Source organism: Rhinolophus hipposideros, assembly GCF_964194185.1.
Source record: "Rhinolophus hipposideros genome assembly, chromosome: 14".
Taxonomy (NCBI): domain Eukaryota; kingdom Metazoa; phylum Chordata; class Mammalia; order Chiroptera; family Rhinolophidae; genus Rhinolophus; species Rhinolophus hipposideros.
Genome location: NC_138060.1, coordinates 16,208,736 through 16,230,753, shown reverse-complemented (window position 1 = coordinate 16,230,753; position 22,018 = coordinate 16,208,736). Strand labels below are relative to the sequence as shown.

Below are 22,018 nucleotides of genomic sequence, written 5' to 3'. Positions count from 1 at the left end.
ATAAACAATAGTTAAAGTGAGCAGGAAAGCCTAGCAAAACTTAGGAAATCCCAATCCCCAAAAGGTGACTTATTCCTGGAATGGGACTATGGGGAATGAGTTTATCCTATGAATTAGGAGAATCACCATTCTTCAGCAACCTTGGCTACATCCTTGACATTACCCAGATAAAAGCAGAGAACCTGGGATCTTTTTTCCCCTCCATCTCCACACCAGGCTACGAACTGGTAATATACCATTTACTGCAGGCTTTTTACATGCCTGACACTCCATACGGGCTTTTTTTCCATTTGATCCTCAGACCTCACAACAACCCTACATAGGAGGAACTATTATGTGTATATAATAGTTCCATTCCGTACAAGAGAAAAGCAGGATGCTTGAACTACTAAGGTCAATCCATTCTACTCCCGGAGGCTAGAATGAAGCATCTAGGTGTGAGTGATATATTCAGTGTGTAAAAGTAGTTGTGGTAATGAGAAGGGAAAAATTACTAGCAGAAATCTTGTGTGGGAAGATGTTAGAAATGGGGGTCAAAGGACAGTACATCTGAAGTAGTGGGTGCTTCAAAATTGTGTGTTTTGTCAATTAAATCACAAAGCATGACACTCGGATATGTCAGAATTGTTAAGATAAGTAGTTTTTAAGGCTTTTGAAAAATTAATCAAGTAGTGCTTTAAAGCTATGTTTTCTCAGATCACTGTAAACCTGACACAATTTAAAATCCATAATCACTCATAAAACATGCTAAATAAGATCAAACTGATGAAACGAAGTCATTGTTAGAAAATAAAAAATTATAAAATAAAAATTTTGTCTTATAACTATAGTAGAGAAAATTTAAAATTCATCAAAAAATGTATTAAAATAATATATTTTTTAAGTTTTTAATTACCAAAACCCTCTGCACAAGCTGTGTTTATCCTGAAGAGGAGAAAAAAAGTTTAAGATAAGAAAATTTCTGTGCTGGGAGAGGCACTCCCTAAAACAGCATTTACCTCCATCACTTCTTGTTTTTCATCTGCTGCAAAAATGTTAGGTACTTCTCCAGTATTGAGCACACTGTCAATATCCTCTAGAAAAGCTTCCTCTTTAATCTGAGTGTCCGTGATTAAAAAGACTGTCTTCTGGCCCTTCATGCCAACATTCCTTAGTAGAACCTTAAAGTAAAAATGTACTTATAAGCAGAATGTGGTAGACATTTGTTGTTTTTGCTTTCCCTCCCTTTCCCCTTCTTTTGATAACAACGTCTCAATTTTAGAGGAGTACCTCTCCCCGTTTCTGGTGGGGCTGTCAATCAGGGCCTCCATTTTGCCCATCTTCTGGGAAGAAGACCCAGACTGGTCAGTTTCCCAAGCCCCTAGACATAGTCATTGATTCAGAGGAGGGCATATGATTTAAGTGGGCCCAATCGCAGTTTTCTGGGACTAAGAGGGACTTGAAAAGAGAAAGAATCTTTGTTGTTCTAAGGTGGAGGATATAAAGGCCAGTAATTTAGAACTACTAGGGGCCAACTGGGCTGCCACAATGCGTCTGCTGGAGAGGGAGGAGAAGGAGGAGAGCAAATTCAGGAGATAGAAAGAGTAATTACTGAGGACTTAATTTGAGCCCTTAATCTCAGCCACGTCAAAAGTCTCTCTACCTCTGGACTCTTCAGTCAAGTAAGACAATAACTCTGTCTTTTGTTTAAGCTAGTTTGAGCTTTTGTTTTGTTTTGTTTTGTTTTGTTTTGTTTTGTTTTGTTTTGAGTTTGTCAGTTGCAACCAAAGATTCCCAACTAATACAAAGATAGGCTCAGTGGTATGCTAGAGCTGACTTACTAAGGATGGTAGAACTGGTTGTTAAAATTTCACGGAGCTTGTGAGCAGATTGTTCAACACAGCCAGCATTAAAAATTAAATTATATAAACTAATTATTAAATTATATTAAAAACAAAGGTAACAAATATATAAACTTCATCACTCCTATTTTTTATATTTACTATTATCTATGCTGTGGAGGTTATTTAAATTGATTGTATTTATACAGTAAAATACCATGTAATGGTGTTCAAGCACATAACTATTTACAACTCTGTTTTCACTGACATCACATTGATAGCTTCAAATTATTCATGGTGGGAGTTTTTACACCACGGAAATTGGCAAATGCTACAAATGAGAGGTTTCCTCAACCTCCTGGAGAGTTTGTTGTTAAACGTTTGCCAGCATATTTCAAGTGAAAATAGCATCACCACTTCTGCAAATGATTTTTAAAAATAAACTTCTGTCTTTATTTCAAAATCATATATTTTAAATAAATTATATCATTTACACAACTGCTCAAGGGAATCAAAGTATGACACAATAAATAATCAACAAAACACAAAGGAAAACATTAAGAGAGCAAATGAAGGACAAAAAGGCTATAAAACATATAAAAATCAAGTAACAAAATGCCAATTAATATGTCCTTCCCTATCAGCAATTACTTTAAAGGTAAATTAATTAACCGTCCCAAAAGACATAGATTGGCTGAATGAATAAAAATAGGATCCAATGGTACAAGACTTAGGACCTAAGGACACACATAGGCTGAAAGTGAGAGAATGGGAAAGATGTTCCATGCAAATGGTAACCAAAAAAAAGCAGGGTGGCTGTACTATATCAGACAAAATAGACTATAAGTCAAACACTCCTATAAGGGACAAGAAACATTATATAATGATAAAAGAGTCAATTCATCAGGAAGAAGTAACAATGATAAATATTTATTCACCAAACAGCAGAGCTCCTAAATATATGAAACATTGACAGAATTGATGGTAGAAATAGGTATGCAATAGTAGGAGACTTCAATACCCTGACTTTCAATAATGGATAGAACAGCCAGACAGAAGATCAATAAGGAAATAGAGGATTTGAATAACACTATACACCAATTAGACCTAATAGAAATACACATAAAACTTCACTGAAGAACAGCAGAATACACATTCTTTTTAAGTGCATATAGAACATTCTCTAAGGTAGATCACGTTAGGTGACAAAGAAAGTCTTAACAAATTTAAGAAGATTTAAATCATATCGAGCATCTTTTCTGATTACAATGGAATGAAACTAGAAATAATAGCAGAAGAAAAATTGAAAAGTCCACAAATACATGGTAATTTAACAATAAACTCTTAAATAACAAGTAGGTCAAAGGAGAAATCGTAAGTGAAATTAGAAAATTTCTTGAAACAAATGAAAATGAAAACCCAACATATCAACATTTATGGGGATGCAGCTAAAGCAGTGCTAAGAGGGAAGTTAATGGTTGTAAATACTTTTATTTAAAAGGATCTCAAATGTTACCTTTTCTTTATGTTCACTTTTAGGATGTAGAAATTTAGTATGTGAGGGTCAGTGAAAGTGAAAGTGAAAAATGTCCAGCAATAGCTCCTTTGCTTTTTTTCACTTTGGGCCATCTCTCTTCTGGGGCCTGAGTTGTACACACATGAGGATGAAAGCCCCAAGTATGCCCTCCACTATTCTATTGATTACAGAAATACAGCTCCAAAGAAGCTAAGCTCAACTTCAGTTTCCTCATCAGTAAAATACAGAGACAACCATACCTACTGTATTGAATTATTCTACTTATAGAATGAGATCATGTACGTAAAGCACTTAGCAATAGCTATACAAGGTGACTCTCCTTTTCACAGGTAAAAGAATGCCATTGGCGACAACACGGATGGATCTTGAAATTATTATGCTAAGTGAAATAAGTCACACAGAAAAAGTCGAGAACCACATGATTTCACTAATATGTGGGATATAAAACTGAAAGCAACAAAGGAACAAGACAAATACATAAAGAAACAAAAACTCATAGACCGTTACCAGAGGGTAAGGGGGGTGAGGGGTGGGAGATGAGGGTCAGGGGGATCAAATATATGGGGATGGAAGGAGAACTGACTCTGGGTGGTGAAACACAATGGAATTTATAGATGATGTAATACAGAATTGTACACCTGAAATCTATGTAATTTTACTAACACTTGTCACCCCAATAAATTTAAAAAACAACAACAACAACAAACTCATAGACACAAACAATTGTTTAGTGGTTACCAGAGGGTAAGAGAGGTGGGGGGGTGGTAGATGAGGGTAAACAGGGTCAAATATATGGTGATAGAAAGAGAACTGACTCTGGGTGGTGAACACAATGTGATATATAGATGATGTGTTATAGAATTGTACAGCTGAAACGTATGTAACTTTACTGACCATTGTCACCCCAATAAACTTTAAAAAATAAAAAATAAAATGAAAAAAATGCACTGATATTATTTTTGACACTATATTTCTTAATAATTTTACCTTTAGATCCTCTCTCCACTCGTTCATACCATAGTTCTTAGAAATTTCTGGTTGGAAAATCTGCATTTTTGCCATGGATGTAGCCAGACGAGTTAAAGATTGACGACCACTTCCTCCAAGTCCAACAAGCAAAGCATTTCCACCAGACTGCTTTAGAATTCGACATATTCGTGATAAATGCTCCAATACATACCTACAAAATATCAACATTACAATACTTGGAAATATGTATATTTATATGTAACTATTTTTTTAATTTCCTAGAAGGATAGATTTTGCTGTCCCATATGTCACTATCACAATTTTAAAGAAATAATAATCAAAATGTGTGATTTTTCAAAAGCAGTTACAATTGGATCTTTTGATGCAAAGGAAAACTATTAAAAGTACAAATTCAGAACATGTAACATACAAATTACAGAAATAAAATGAAATTATAACTTCTTATATTGGAAGTATATTATTACTTTTATTGAAAACATTTCTTCAATTTTTTAATATAAAGATTCTATGTGAGAAACAGGAAATCAGTTATTCACAAAATAACAAATTGAGAGAAGACAGCCTCACTAGTGAGTAGGGAAATTAAAGTTAGAGCCATGATGAGTACCATTCCACTCTCCTTAGACTGGCAAAATTTACCAAGTTTGGCAATCCTAATCCTAAGGGTAAGGAACAATGGAACCTCTTAAAAACAATAATTTTTAAAGATACTTTGGCAAAGCTTAGTAAAGTAGAAGATGCTTACATACCAGGACACAATAATTCTACTTCTAGGAATATAGCCTAGACAAATTCTTATACATGTACCCAAGAAGACATGAATGTTCAAACCTTTTTTATTATTGCAAAAACTAAAAGAGACCTAAAAGTCTATCTCAGAAGAATGACGTTGTTTTATACAGTGGAATGCAATGTAGTAGTAAAAATTCATTTTTTTCTAAATCTCACAGACAATATAAAATAAACCAACTTGCAGAAGAATACATCTAGAATAATACCACTTATATGAGTTTTAAACATACAAAATAAGACAGTGCATATATATTTAGGGACACACATGTGTAGTAAAAGTCCAAATAAACACTTGAGTTTCCTTTGACTCCTGCAGGGTATGATGGAGATGCAGTGAGGGAAAGTGGGCTACCCAAGGGACTTCAAATAAATTGCTAATATTTTATGTCTTAAGCTCGGTTATGGGTACAAGGTTATTCATTAAATTTTTCCTTATATCTTTTTGTAAATTCAAAATATTTCAGACTAAATTTTTACAAACAGCAATTTCAACCATTAATACCAAATATAGGTACCTAAAAATGACAAGATTCAATCTTGTTTTGTGAGTTTGATTATACTCATCTAAGCATTGGTCCACAACGTCACTAAAATGATGAATATTTGTAATTTCAATATAAACTCTCTCATCTCCTTCAAGGTCAGGATTCATATAGTCACCAAACATTAGATTTCTTAAGTCCTCTTCAGTTACCTATAGAACAAAAATCAATAAATCATAAAACTAAAAAAATTTTTCAAAAATAAAATTTTTAAATTGTACAAGATTTTGTTTTGTCCAAGTTGTAGATGATTATCAATTAGATAATTCTTTTAAACATTAGAGTAGTAAATAATGTAGCTATAAAATTAATACCTGAAATTATATACTTAGGAAATAAAAAGAAAAGAGCCTTTTTCTATTTTAAAAAAGTTCCCCCTTACTCCCTTGGAGAAGTCATTCTGAGTGACTTCCATTTATTGAGTAGTTACTAAGGGATGGTCACCATATTTACAACTTTACATCTATTATATCACTTAGTCCCTATCATATTAAGTTTTATTCTTTAAATAACTTCTATGTCATAAACTTAATGTATCTGAAGACAAATCTTCTCAAAATAAATACCTATCTATGAGAAAAGTTAAAGGAATATGATCATGAGGAAGCAGTATTTTTTAAATGCAAGTTGATTATAACCACGCTATTGTACTGTTTTAACTTAATATGTTTTTAATCACTGATAATACTCACTGGTGCATTCTCTTTCCTCAAATGTGAAAAGATACTATCAAATGATTCTTTAAAATGGTCCTTTGTAACAATTTTGGTTATACTGAACAGCCAGGATCTATCCTCATCATTAGTGAGACGATCATAAAACACTCGAAGAACCTCATGCACAAACAGCCGGGTCATGGTGTGTTTGCTCTCCACAGCATCTCTTTCAATGAGTAAGCAGCCCTGGATGACACGTGAAAAATCCCGCAAGTTGAAAGTGTAGTGAGATTTTGCGGGAGTGGGCAGAAGATTTTCCATGGATCGTTTATATATCTGAATATGAAAAAGAAAGCAGAAATAAAACGCTTATAATCAGCAAAGCCATGTAACAAATTGTATGTTATATAAAATATTTGATTTATCCTATCAGATTCATCAGCTTGGAAAATTGTATAGTACTTTTAAGCCTAGTGTGACATAGTGTTTTTATTTTGGCTTATTGCACTCAACCAGGTATTATGAAGTTGAGAGAACTTGCTATTATCTAATTCCACCCAAGTCCAAGAAGTGACAATGCATTTATTTCCCAGTTATTATGGTTGTCCTATTTAAAGGTGTATGGCCTGGGAGTAAGTAAACATTTTAATAGAAAGTTAATCCAGATAACTCATTCAGAAGCATTCCAGATGAAGAAAAGGATGAAACAACTTCCTTTAGATTACCACTGACTTCAAAACACAACAATGTGTTCTATCCTTTTCCATCTCTTTCTTATTTTCTCTCTCTCCCTTCTTTCCTCTAACTTAACTAGCTATAATATGGAAACGGAGTATATTTTTACAACATGCTGAATTCACCAAAAGTTTAATATTTTCTTTAAGAAGATAAATCTTTTACAATGTAGCCTAAAAAAACTGAATAAAATTATTTTTTATTTGTGTGTGTTCTATGATTCATCCCCCTCCCCTAATCTCCTCCATACACTGTATATCTATAATGCTTCAAAGAACAAGGGCGGGGGAATCCTTTCTGTATCCCTATCTGCCTGACCAACTCCCCCCTCTTTCCCAGAGATGAGTGAAACATTGTATTTTATAAACAGAAGCACTTTTCTGTATCAGAAAAGTACAGTATCCCTTTGCTCATAGATTCTCTATTTTATCAGCACAAATTTTCCACCGGAACAAGAGGAGAATTTTAGAAAGATACAATGCTCTTGGAAACTAATGGAATGATTCTAGGGAGCTTTTTGCTTCTGTTGCAGTGATCCCAAAACAAAACCTTTATCAAGGCTCCCAAAAGCTTAGTTCAATGAGATGATCACTGACTTACCTTAAATATATTGTTTTTCCTTTTACCATTATGATGAGGCTGGCTCTGGCCTCTGAGCAGAGGCAGATAAGACATGCTGAATGTTAAGTAAGTTAAGAGCTACTCTTTAGCCTGCTACTGCTACTCCTAAATTATGTGATCTGGCAAAAAATGATATATTCCTAAACTGCGTACTTTTTTTTTTTTTTTAAGATAAACAATGAAGAAAGAGAGGGAAGAGAGAGAGGAGAGAAAATAAATGCCACAGCAGGAATCTGACAATTAGGAAAACACAATGTGGCACATACTGGTTCTGGATGATTTCCTTGTAACAACCTTGTGAAATAGGTATTATCTCCCATTGTAGTGATTAAAAACATGAGTTCCTGGGAGATCAAATTACTTGCTCAAAGCCATATAGCTAGGAAATAGTCAAGGCTCAAACCCAGTTAGATTACCTAATTTCAAATATTATAATCTTCCAGTTCTCAAGCCTTCTTGAACAGCTTCTCTGACACTAAAGACTAAAGTAGTTGTCTAAGGGGAAAAAAATTTAAAAAAAAAAAAGTAAGGACCAAATGAGGGATACACTATATGCTAAAATATTTTGTACTACATTATTTGCTCACCTCCATAGTCCCACTGACAATTTGGTTCCCAGTTAAAAAGTACTCCGGAGGAAATTCACGAGTCCTAAGGTAGAATGCTACAATTGATGAGAAGATTCGGACCATTGTTTCATCACTAAAAGTATTAATAGTGCAGGTGTTGAAATGTCGAATAAAACGGGGAGTAACTGGATTTCTTCCACCACCTGGAGGACCCATGGCAGCAATCAGCTCTATGTCAACCAATGTGATTTTACTTGTATCCTTAAGGTCATACCTTGAAAGCACATAAAAATTCAAAACGATCAGTGATAAAGCCAGTAAGATGGAATGAAATGTAGATCTTCCTAGAAACTTAATCTGATTTTAGCTTCTCTAAAAGGAAGAACTTCCAATAATGCTTAGAGTAGGAGAGACCTTTTTTTTTTTTAGCAGCATTCTATTTCTCCTTTCAGTGACACTGATTCTGTTGCCAGATTCTGTGTATCTAGAATGTCCTTTCCCCTTGCCCTTCCCTTTCTTTCCTCCTACTCCTTTTTCCAATTTGACTGTCTGCTCTTCCTCTTCTTACTCCAAAACCAGAGCATGGATGAGAGATCAATCTTGTTTGTAGCCGGTTGTAGTCATACGTCCTGTTTTGCCTGGGACAATTCTGGTTTGTGCTTGTCCTATAGTAATTAATAACACTCCCCTTTTACTTTCAGAATTGTTCCAGTTTGAACAATAAATTATATAGTCATCCTACTTACAGGAAAGTCCTGATTTCTTTTTCTCATCTCAAATCTTATCTTTAGAGCACATAAGGATATCTGAATAGTAACTACACACTTTTGTATATAAAAAGGAACCCATTAAGAATAACAAAGTTCCAAAGAAGTTTTAATCAGAAAGGGGTATCTAAATAGCTCCATTGTGTTGGAACCACTCCATTGAAAAGGTTCCTATTTCCAATAGGCCATTAAGTCCTCTAATATTGAAGTTCTTGCAAAAAGCAGGGAAGGGTAAGTAGTGGGAGAAATCTATATAGCCAGTAGCGACAGTAGGGGCACACTAGAAAATATAAAAACATGATTTGGTTTTTGGCAACAACCATAATAGCTGTCATTAGGGGACTGGATAAGTAAATTATGGAAAGATCCGCACAACTAAACGGTATTAAAAGGCAATAAAATGAATGAGACAAATAACATGGATAGGTGTTCAAGATAAAGACTTAAGTGCAAACAAGTTGCAAAACATTATGTGTAACATGAGTGTATTTTTTAAAAATACATGTATAAAGAAAAAGAACTTGGAGGAATAGGGAATACACTATTAACAGCGATTATTTCCTGGAGGCAGAATTCCAAGGGTCTGCAGTAATAACAAATATGTATTCCCAAAATATGAATTAGCTTCAAAATTAGTGTACCCTTGACTTGAGATAAAAATAATGCCGTGTTTCCCCCAAAATAAGACCTAGCCAGACCATCAGCTCTAATGCGTCTTTTGGAGCAAAAATTAATATAAGAGCCGGTATTATGTGGTATGGTATGGTGTGGTGTGGTGTGGTGTGATGTGGTGTGGTGTGGTGTGGTATGGTATGGAATGGTATGGTACCCGATCTTATAGTAAAATAAGACCAGGTCTTATATAATATTAATTTTTGTCCCAAAAGACGCATTAGAGCTGATGGTACGGCTAGGTCTTATTTATGGGGAAACACGGTAGTATGTTGAAGATCAGGAAAGTATATTTAAGAGAGAAAATGAAGAATTATTAATCCTAACTAAAAGGTACAATGTCTTACGTGTTGGAAACTAACCATATTATCATAAAATGGGGGTGAAGGGAGGGCAGAATTATCTATGAAACTGCTGTTAAAACCACCAAGTCATCTCAAAGATATGGTAGTCCCAAACAGTCACAGAAAATACAGAGAATGGTAGAAACACAGGGTGCTAATTATGGTAACTTAAGTTGGAGAATACCCATAAGTTCACAGCCCTGGGAGAATGGTACTTTGAAAGATATAATCTGTAAATTATTTTCTTTTTTTAAAAAAATTTATTGGGGTGAAAATTGTTAGTAAAATTACATAGATTTCAGGTATACAATTCTGTATTACATCATCTATAAATCCCATTGTGTGTTCACCACGCAGAGTCAGTTCTCCTTCCATCACCATGTATTTGATCCTCCTTACCCTCATCTCCCACCCCCACCCCCCTTACCCTCTGATTATTTTCAATAATAGAAAATAATAGTTTAAAAGGAAAGAATTTACTACATTGTTGAATATACATATCTCCAATACTGGATTATTAATCCTAGTTATCTAACTCACACATTCAGAGGAAAGAATGGTATAAAAATGGTATAGGAAAGTCTTCCAAAAATTTCTGTATAGAAAAATCTGAGTAACCATTTTCTTTCACAAATAACTTGAAAAAAATGTATGTTTTGATGTGAGAAACTAAAATAGAAAAAGTGAACAAAAAGAGACATTAGCATGGCTAATTAAGACTTCAATTAAATAGTTACCAATTCCCACAGTCAAAAAATTGTCGTAATAATTCAATAGGAGGTTGAGCTCCATATTTCTCCAATGCAGGCATATTCATGTCATCTATAAAAATTATACACTTCTTTCCCATAGGTGGTCCAAAAACTCCTTTGCGTCTTTTATCCAGTCTAGCCATAATAATGTTCTAAAATATAAAGAAGAAAGTGTAGTAGCCACTCTTAACACCAGAAAAAAATTAGGAATTTGAAAATCTAATTATATGAGAAAATAATGCCAAGCAGCACTATGTGCATGTGTTTATTTATTTATATTCATCCACTTTTAGAGTGATATCAAACTTCATATGCAACATTATTCCAAGAGCATTTATTGAAACACTTCTATGTGCTAGGAATTATATACCAGGTGCGATCAAAAGATATGCTGAATGTTTAAATGAAACAGTTATTACAGTAAAAGACACATTGCCATTAATCCCCCTCAAAATTCTCCCTCTGGCTTTGAACACACTTATCCCACCGTTCTTGCCACTTTCTGAAGCAGTTTTGGAAGTCCTTTCGTGAGTGTCTTTACTTCATCCTCCATCATGACAACGCTCCATGTCACACATCACTTCTGGTACGGCCATTTCTGTCAAATAAAAACATTATGGTGTGTCCTCATCCATCTTATTCACTGGATCTGGCACCTTGGGACTTCTGGCTCTTCCCCAAAGTCAAAACGACTAAGAAAGGTAAACGTTTTGAATCAATTCAGGAAATCAAGGCAGTCATTACAGCGCTACTAAAGACACGAAAGAGGACTTCCAGAACTGCTTCAGAAAGTGGCAAGAACGATGGGATAAGTGTGTTCAAACTGAGGGGGAGTATTTTGAGAGGGATTAATGGCAATATATCTTTTACTGTAATAAAGATTTTTTTTAATTTAAAGTCACTGTTGTTTCTGATCACACCTCATACATACATATTTATATATTTATATTGTACACACACATACACACACACACAATTTTCCTCATTGGATACCCCAACATATCTATTAACTTTAACTTAATACCTAAAAGCACTAATCTAAATTTGTAAAATTTTCAGGTTAAGGGAATTCTATAGGCTTAAAACAACGGAAATGAGCCCTACAGATCAGGGGAGAATGGAGAGGCATAAATTTAGGAATGGATGAAAAAATAGTGATTAGAAAAGATCTTATGCAGTACTTTAATCATAGCAGTTTGGGGAGTAAAGGGTGGAATGCACAGGTATATGGTTCTTGGCACAGAAGTTCATACAATAGTCCATGGTTTAAAAGATCTTTCAGTGATGAAAGAGTTTTAGTAAGCAGCAGATTCCCCTAAGAATCATCTAGGAGAGACTGGAAAGTTCTCTCCCTCTCTCTCTCTCTCGCTCTTCTTTCGTCTCTCTTACACTTCCTTTTCCAGTTAAGAAGTCAATTATTGCTTCTTCTTGGGCTTTTTTTAAAAAAGGTGACAAAGCTCAACAATCCAGAACTAATGCAAAAATATTCTCTCAAACATTTCTCCTAAAAACCTGACTTTTAAAACTTACTCGTAATGCCAAAAGTAAAAGTTTTGAAGTTTTGTTTAAATTCATAAAAGAAGATTTACACAACTGTTCATTTAATATACAATTTGAAAACTAACCAAATAAATTAAAAAGTAATAATTATAGAGCCATGTTTCTGGCTTTAAACTAACCTGAACCTGGTTGGCACTGGTCCGTGCAGAGAAATTAACATAAAAAGGAAAGTACTTGTCCTTTTCCAAGTGATTCATTAGCTTATCCTTCACATACACTGATTTTCCTGTACCCGTTGGACCCACAAAAAGCAGTGGCCTTTATGAAAACAACATATCATTCGAAAGGGGAAAAAATCAGAATACATTCCTACTAAAAGAACTTGGAGTTAGTTGAAAATGTAAATAATAATCATAGCATCTTCATCTAAAAATTCACATTTTAATCTATCATTCTTATTTCATGAAAGACTGTGAAAGTAACAATTTGCATACATTTTTGCTTACTGTTATGGAGACTTTAATAACAAAGTATTACTTGAACAGATGTGACACTGCTATACGCAAAAACATTCATAAAACAAGTAATAACATGCTTAACTTTTCAGAAAAGAAAGCTAAAGTTTTTTCTCCTCAGAAAAGTGATGTATTTGTATTCTTTAGTTAGAAGTACAAGCAAGGGGGTGCAGTGTCAAATAGACTAATGAGATGATGACAATAAGATAGGTTTAGGCTGTTTCAGTTACTTCAATAGCATAAAGTTTCTGTTGAGAAACTAAATGACAGTGAATTCTAAAGCTAACAGTTATGTATACCTGTTAATAGCACTTTAGAATCAAGTCAGAGTTACTAACTGAAAATACTTGTGTAAAAGCAAACTCTTAAGGAATTTTTTATCCAGTGAGGACTCAAGCAAAGTTTCTCATTCTTGAATAATCATAACTAATTTTAAAGGAAAAAAAATCTTATGAGTTATGTTCATAGAACTCTGAGAAACACCAGTTTGAGAAACACTGATTAAAAATTAAATACTGTCACTTTGAGTGATAGTTTGGCACCATACAATACATAAGGGCAAACACAAAGGCTGGCACTAAAAATGAGTAAAAGCATTTAGTTAGAATGAGTCATCTAAGTAACCCAAATTATAGTAATATTCATTTTTTAAATTATCACTGAAGTATAAACATAAAAGCTCTTCTAGAACTACAGTAACCCCTGAGAATTTATCTATGTGTCCCAGTCTTAGAAACACTCATCTTATGAAAAACTACTTATTAAAATAATTTTAATAAATAAAATACTGTTCATAACTTAGGGTCCATTGACCAACTGCAGAAATTCTTAGACAGTATTCTGAGAATATGTGAACTTGGATGACAGAAAGGTTACATACTTCTTTACTTTCACTATCCTTAACTAAAACGGAATAATTTTTTTAATAGTACCTGTGTCTTTGTCATCAATAGAAATCATAGATATTACACTAAAGATTATAATTGTTAATGAGATCTCAAAAATATCACCCATTATATTACTTCTTCAAAATTATGACAGTCGTCAGACTTACTGCTAGACCTTACAATTTAATGTGTTAATAAAGAATCACATGCATTACTACTATAGCCCAAATTTGCTCACTATATTAATAAATAGATTTCAATATGTGGTTTCCTTTGTAATATTGTGTTTATATTATTTATTTAAAAGCATTATTCTGACACATGGTTCATGGCTCAAAAGAACTCTCATACTAGAAATCCCTCAGAATCGGCAAGTGCCTTCCTTGCCTAAGAAAGTTTTTAATATAAGCCATTAAATGCAAAACAGGGATAAAATAATATTACCTCATAAGCTATAAACTATTTTTCCTGTTTTTTTTAACTAAACAAGATAAAATTGTCACAAAATTCACTCAGAAACAAGTTCTTTATCAACAGCAAACCATGACATTTATGCATATTATGTGAGCTTGTCTAGTTAAAATACTATTAATGATGAATTATGCCTAACGTTTTAAATGAAAAATAGTGACAAAAATGTTATTAATGTTATAAATGTTATTAATGGTATGGATATGCCTAGGGTATGTGCTGGCATTTGATCAATTTCATGTATTCCTTTTCAATGTACTCTTCTGATTTAAGTCTGAGTTTTTCATGTTCATCTTAAGTTATGAAGAACTAGCATAGGACATATTTGAAAATTGCTAAATATAATGGGAAAATGTGGATCATGGTTAGTCTGATACCTCAGCAGTATAGTGAACCTTTGATTAGAACGCATACCTACTTAATAATAACACTGCAACTGACTTTTAGTCTGATATTACAAACAAAAGAAATATAAGGTGGTTTATGAGGCCAACAAAGTATGGCGGCAAAGGCTTTGGAGTGGGCCGTCGGAAACCTGGATTCTAGGTTTGTCACTAATAACAGATGTCATTATGGACATGTCAATTAGCCCCCCAGCATCTCAGTTATCAAAATGAATGACTTCAAAGTTTACTTCACATATTCTATGATCCTATTAGAATGACACGGTTATATTTAAAATGTATATTTATAAGTTTCTTACTTCGCGTAGGTAATACTCAAATTCATTAGAAATGTGTATCTAATTGTGTCCATTGTAGGGACTATGATATCTTGAATCTTGACACGTTTATCTCCTAAATTAGTACTTTTAATTAATTCATTCCAGTGGACCCAGTGACCTCGGTTTTTCAACTACAAGAGAACATAAGTTTAAAATATTATAACAAGGCACTTGCTATCTAAAAGGCTCTTTTTAACACACTGTTGTCATATTTGCTTTTACAAATTTTACAGTCTTTCCCCCTTTTAGTATGAAATATTAGATTCATTCAAAATAACATTTTAAAGTAATGAAGTAGATTAATAAACATCCATGAATCCACCACCCAATTTAACAAATACATTTTTCTTTAGATTAATTTTCCTTTCCAATGATAACCTGAAGAACTTAATAACACTAAGTTATCACAAATTCAACATATCTAGAATTTCACATATGTTTGCCTCTATATCCTCTTAGCACTCTAGTCTTTCCAAAATGCCTTCAAGATGTCTTTTTGCATATATCTAGTATTTATTTGACAGCCACTCTGATGTAGCTCACGTTACAATTTACTGGATTTTGGCTTTATGTTTTCATATTTTAAAGTAAAGTGCAATAATCTAATTAGAAACAAAATGTCATATGAATTCACTATGTTTGTTTCTCTAAAATTATTCTCTTTGGCATTTTGATCAAGGCTGATAGTTAGCCAGGGCATATCGAAATAACTGAACTGATCATTACAATATTAAAATTCTTAGCATTACTCATATCAGACAAAACAGATTTTAAAACAAGGGCTGTAACAAGAGACAAGAAGGGCATGCCATAATGATAAAGGGCTCAGTCCAATAAGGATATAACTCTTGTAAACATCTATGCACCCAATGTAGGAGCACCTGAATATATAAAGTAAATACTGACAGACATAAGGGAGAGATTGACAGTAATACAGTCATAGCAGGGGACTTTAACTATCCCCCCATTGACATTAAGGGATAGATCAGCTAGACAGAAACTCAACAGGAAAACATTGATCTTAAATGACACATTAGACCAGACGATTTAACTGATATTTTTAGGACATTTCATCCCAAGGCAGCAAAATACACATTCTTTTCAAGTACACATGGAACATTTTCCAAGATACAACACATGTTAGGCCACAAAACAAGTCTCAGTAAATTTAAGAAGATTGAAATCATATCAAGTATCTTCTCCGATCACACTGGTAGGAAAACAGAAATCAATTACAAGAAGAAAACTGAAAAACACAAAAGGCATGTAGGCTAAATAACATACTAAACAATGAATGAAATCAAGAAAGAAATCAAAAGATACCTTGAGACAAATGCAAATGAAAACACAATGCCTCCAAATTTATGGGACATAGCCAAAGCAGTTCTAAGAGGGAAATTCATAGCAATAGAAGCCTACATCAGGAAACAAGAAAAATCTCAAATAAACAATGAAACCTTACACCTAAAGGAACTAGTGAAAGAAGAACGAACAACTCCCAATGTAAGTAGAAGGAAGAAAATAATAAATGCCAGAGCAGGTATAAATGAAATAAGAGTCTAAAAAAATAATACAAAACAAAAATCAATGAAATGAAGCTGGTTCTTTGAAAAGATAAACACAATTGCTAAACCTTTAGCCAGACTCATCAGGAAAAAAACAGAGAGAACCCAAATAAAATAAGGTATGAAAGGGAAGTGACAACTAACACCACAGAAATACCAAGGATTCTAAGAAAATACTATGAACAATTATATGTCAACAAATTGGACAGCCTGGAAGACATGGATAAATCCCTAAAATCATACAATCTTCCAAGACTGAATTAAGAAGAAACAGAAAAATGTGAAAAGACCAACTACTACTAACGAACACGAATCAGTAGTGAAAACCTCCTAACAACAAAGTCTGGAACAAAATAGGTTCACAAGTAAATTTTACCAAACATTCAAAGAAGAATTAACACCTATCTTTCTCAAACTATTCCAAAAAAATACAAGAGGAGGGAAGGCTCCCAAGCTCACTTTACGAAGCCAGCATTACCCTGATTCCAAAACCAAAGACATTACAAAAAAAAAAAAGAGAAAGAAAAAAAATTATGGGCCAATATCCCTAATGAATATATGCAAAAATCCACAGCAAAATATTAGCAAACCAAATTCAGCAATACATTAAAAAGATCATATAGCATGATCAACTGGGATTTATTCCTGGGATGCAAGGTTAGTTCAATATCCACAAGTCACTTAATGTAAAACACTACATAAACAAAATGAAGGATAAAAATCATATGACCATATCAATAAATGCAGAAAATGCATCTGACAAAATCCAACATCCATTAATGATAAAAACTCTTAGCAATGTGGGAGTAGAGGGAACATACCTTAACATAATAAAGGCCACATATGACAAACCCACATATGATATAACATTATATGCAATGGTGAAAAGATAAAACAATTTTCCTTAAGATCCAGAACAATCCAAATGGCTAGAGTAAGTCTTAGTATATGGACAATGCTAAGTGAATGCTTAGTAAATGAATAAATGTACATAACACAGAAAAAAAAAAAAAAAGATCCAGAACAAGACAAAGATGTTCACTTTTCAGAGAAATTAAAAAAACAATCCCATTTACAATTGCATCAAAAAATAAAATAAAATATCTTGGAATAAATTTAACCAAGAAGTGTCCTTTGATACATGACTGGATAAAGAAGATGTGGTTCATCTATACAATGGAATATTACTCAGCCATAAGAAAAGGTAAAATACTGCCATTTGCGACAACATTGATGGATCTTAAAATTATCATGCTAAGCGAAATAAGTCTGACAGAAAAAGTCAACAGCCATATGGCTTCACTCATATGTGTAATATAAAACTGAAAGCAACAAACAAAACAAACAAAAACTCATAGACACAGATAAGTTTAGTGGTTACCAGAGGGTGAGGGGGAAGAGGGGTGGAAGAAGAGGAAAAAGGGGGCCAAATATATGGTGATGAAAGGAGAACTGATTCTGGGTGGTGAGCACACAATACAATATATAGATGAGGTATTATAGAAATGTACACTTGAAACTGATATAATTTTACTAACCAATGTCACCCCAATAAATTTAATAAAGATTAAAAAAATTAAATTTTTTTCTCTATGAAAGACACTGCTAAGAGGATGAAATAATAAGCCATATACTTAGAAAAACTCTTTGTAGAACATGTATCTGATAAGACTTGTGTCTGGAATACATAACAAACTCCAAAAACTCAACAATAACAAAGCAAACAATCAATTTTTAAAATGAGCTAAAGATTTGAACAGATATTTCAACAAAGAAAATAGACAGATGGAAAATAAGCACATGATAGCATCCTCAACATAATTAGTCATTAGTCACTAGCAAATTTAATCCCTCAATCATGTATATATATATATATATATATATATATATATATATATATATATATATATATATATATATATATATATATATATACCGGAGGTGCCAAAAAATATACACACATGACTTATATTCCTCTTTTGTTACTGGTATATATTGAGTATTACAATTTTAATACAGTTTTTTTTCCTTTCTTAAAATGTGTACACTTTTTTAGCACCCTCTGAGTGTGTGTGTATGTATATATACGTGTATAAATACACACACACACACACACACACACACACACACACATATTGGAATGGCTAAAATGAAAAAGATGGCCATACAAGTGGTTGACAAGAATGTAGAACAACTGAAACTTTCATGATTCAACCATTTTGGAAAACTGTTTGGCAGTGTTTTTTTTAACATTGAACATATTCCTACCGTATTCCAAGATATTCACCCAAAAGGAAAAAAAACAACATAAGTCCATTAAAACAAAGAAAAACTTGTATAAGAATATTCATAGCAACTTCATTTGTAATAGTCAAAAGCTGGAAACAACCCACATGCCCATTATCAGTATAATGAAGAAATAAATGCTGGTATATCCATACAATGGAGAATTAACCAGCAATAAAAAGGAACGAACTACTGATACATATAAAAATATGGATGAACCTCAAAACAAATATGCTAAGTGAAAGAAGCTAGACAAAAAGCATACTGCATAATTCCATTTATAGAAAATTTTAGAAAATTCAAAATAACTTATAGTGACAGAAAGCTGATCAGTGGTTGCCTGAGGCAAGAAGAGGAGGAGACAAGAGAGGGAGTACAAAAGGGCACAAGGAAACTTCTGGAGTGATAGATATGTTCATCATCCTGATTGATGGTTTCATAAATTTATGTTTAAAACTTATAAAATTATAAACTTTAAAAACAGAGGGTGCCAAAAAAATATATACACATTTTAAGAGAGAAAAAAACTGTATTAAAATTGTAATACTCAATATAGTCCGACAAAAAAAGATGAATACAAGTCGCATTTGACTTCTGCAATTACAAGAGGTGCGCAAAGTGGTTACTAACAGTGTCCAGACACTTCTGATTATGGCAAACTACTGCTAGAGCAAAGATAATCAAAGTGTCCTCTTGTATTGCTGTGCATGCCGTTTCAATTTCTTCCCGAAGTACCACCAGCACAGCTGGTTTTCTACAGTACATCACATCCTTTAAGGTCCCCCTAGGTACCTTAAGGGAATTTAAGTCGGGAGAACGTGGGGGAAACTCAACCGCACCTCTTTGTCTTATCCGTTGTCCTGGAAAATTCTCATCGAGGTCAGCTCTCACGTCTTGGTGGAAGTGCGGTGGGGCGCCATCTTGTTGGAAGTAAAATCGATCATTCCCAAAAAGTGTACGAATTGCAAATAAAAGGGATGTGTGTAGCATGTATAGGTATACTGGACCAGTAACAGTACCTTTAAAAAAGAATGGTCCAATTAGTCCCCTTAATGACAGTTCACACCAGAGGTTGAGGCTCAGTAACTGGACTTCTTCATCCACATGAACGTGTGGATTTTCTGGAGTCCAACACACATAATTACGTCAGTTCACTGTTCCATTCAATTTAAACTGTGCTTCATCAAACCAAACCATTTTTCTCACAAACTCGTCATCCTCTCGTCCCATGTTTTGGAACCACTCACAATACTGCACCCTTAGATCAGGGTCATCTTCATTCAGTGCATGTAATAATCTTGGGATGAAAACTTTCCCTTTTGCTGTTTTAAGAACGCATCGTATGCTTGTTTTGCTAACTCCTTTCTCATGTGCACATTGTTTAGTAGACTTCTGTGGCAAGCGTGTAAACTGTTCCAAAACCACAGTAGAAGCAGCAGGACTTGTTGCTGTGCAAGGCCTCCTGGATCTTCCCTTGTGCCATGTGTCTCAAAATTATCACGAATGTGTGTAATTGTTAGGCATGTTGAGGGTTCTGTTGCATACTCATGCCTCCATTGTCATTGTACTTGCACAACGTTCTTGAATTTCAAATACCACTTCAAAATGGTCTTGTGCTCCTCAAACGACAACCATGCTTCCGCCATTTTCTTTGACTGTCCTGCCTGTTGCATGGTGATGCTAGCATTCATTTGATTAACGCCATCTTTTGAGTGAATGTCATATGAACCACTGGCACCATAATTCAATTCAACTTCAAAACGTAATACATAGGTAACATCTCTTAAAATGTGTATACATTTTTTGGGGCACCCCCAGTATGTGCAGTTCCTTTTATGTCAATTATATCTCAATAAAGATGGAGACAGAAAGAGAACAAAAAAAAACCCAGAAATTAGAAAAACAATCCCACTAACAATTGCATCAAAAAATAAAAAAATAAAATATCTAGGAATAAATCTAACCAAGGAAGTAAAACACTTGTACTCAGAAAATTATAAGACATTGAAGAAGATACAAATAAATGGAAGCATATACCATGCCCATGAAAAGGAAGAATTAACATCTTTAAAATGTCCATACTACCCAAAGCACTCTATAAATTCAATGCAATCCCCATTAAAATACCAATGTCATTTTTCACAGAAGTAGAACAAATAATCTAAAATTTATATGGAACGACCAAAGACCCCAAATAGTCAAAGTGATCTTGAGAAAGAAGAACAAAATTGGAAGTATCACACAGCCTGATATCAAATTACACTACAAGCTATAGTAATCAAAACGGTATGATACTGGCATAAAAACACATACATAGATCGACAGAACAAACTAGAGAGGCCAGAAATAAACCTATGCCTATATGGTCAATTAATCTATGACAAAGGAGGCAAGAATATACAATGGGGTAAAGACAATCTATTCAATAAATGATGCTAGGAATACTGGAAAGATACATGTAAAAAAATGAACCTAGACTACCTTCTTACTCTATATACAAGAATAAACTCAAAATTAATTTATAAATTAAAAATGGATTAAAGACTTAAATGCAAGACCCGAAACCATAACAATCCTCGAAGAAAACATAGGCAATAAACTCTCTGACATTGCTCTTAGTAATACTTTTTTGGATAGATTTCCTTGGGCAAGGGAAACAAAGGGGAACAAAGTGGGACTACATCAAACTAAAAAGTTTTTGCACAACAAAGGAAATCATCAACAAAATGAAAAGACAACCTACTGAATGGGAGAAGATATTCACAAATGATACATCCAATAAGGGGTTAATAATCAAAATATATAAAGAACTCATACAACTTAACACCAAAAATACAAACAATCTGATTTAAAAATAGGCAAAATACCTAAATAGACATTTCTCCAAAGAGGAAATACAGATGGCCAACAGACATATATAAAAAGTCTCAAGGTCACTAATCATTAGAGAAATGCAAATTTAAAAAGTACAATGACATATCACCTCACTCCTGTCAGAATGGCCATCATCAGTCAATCAACAAACAAGTGTTGGTGAGGATGTGGAAAGAGGGAACTATGTGCACTGTTGGTAGGACTGCGAATTGGTGCAGCTGCTATGGAAAACAGTATGGAGGTTCCTCAAAAAATTAAAAATAGAACTACCTTTTAATGCAGAAATTCAACTTCTGGATATTTATCCAAAGAAATCCAAAACAGTAATTCGAAAAGACATATGCACCTCTATGTTCATTGCAGCATTATTCACAATAGCCAATATATGGAAGCAACCCA

General features: G+C 33.6%; 1 protein-coding gene across 1 annotated transcript in view; it reads right to left on the bottom strand.

Annotated features, from left to right (window-relative positions):
• DNAH12 (dynein axonemal heavy chain 12) overlaps window positions 1-22,018 on the bottom strand; it is a 175,544-nt gene that overhangs the window by 69,381 nt on the left and 84,145 nt on the right. The window contains exons 37-44 of the mRNA XM_081072623.1: window positions 14,874-15,025; window positions 12,477-12,615; window positions 10,783-10,949; window positions 8,281-8,536; window positions 6,374-6,673; window positions 5,655-5,833; window positions 4,345-4,537; window positions 999-1,160 (exon numbers count right to left, since the gene is read on the bottom strand). Coding sequence (XP_080928749.1) covers window positions 999-1,160; window positions 4,345-4,537; window positions 5,655-5,833; window positions 6,374-6,673; window positions 8,281-8,536; window positions 10,783-10,949; window positions 12,477-12,615; window positions 14,874-15,025 — 1,548 coding nt within the window. The remainder of the gene's footprint in view (window positions 1-998; window positions 1,161-4,344; window positions 4,538-5,654; window positions 5,834-6,373; window positions 6,674-8,280; window positions 8,537-10,782; window positions 10,950-12,476; window positions 12,616-14,873; window positions 15,026-22,018) is intronic.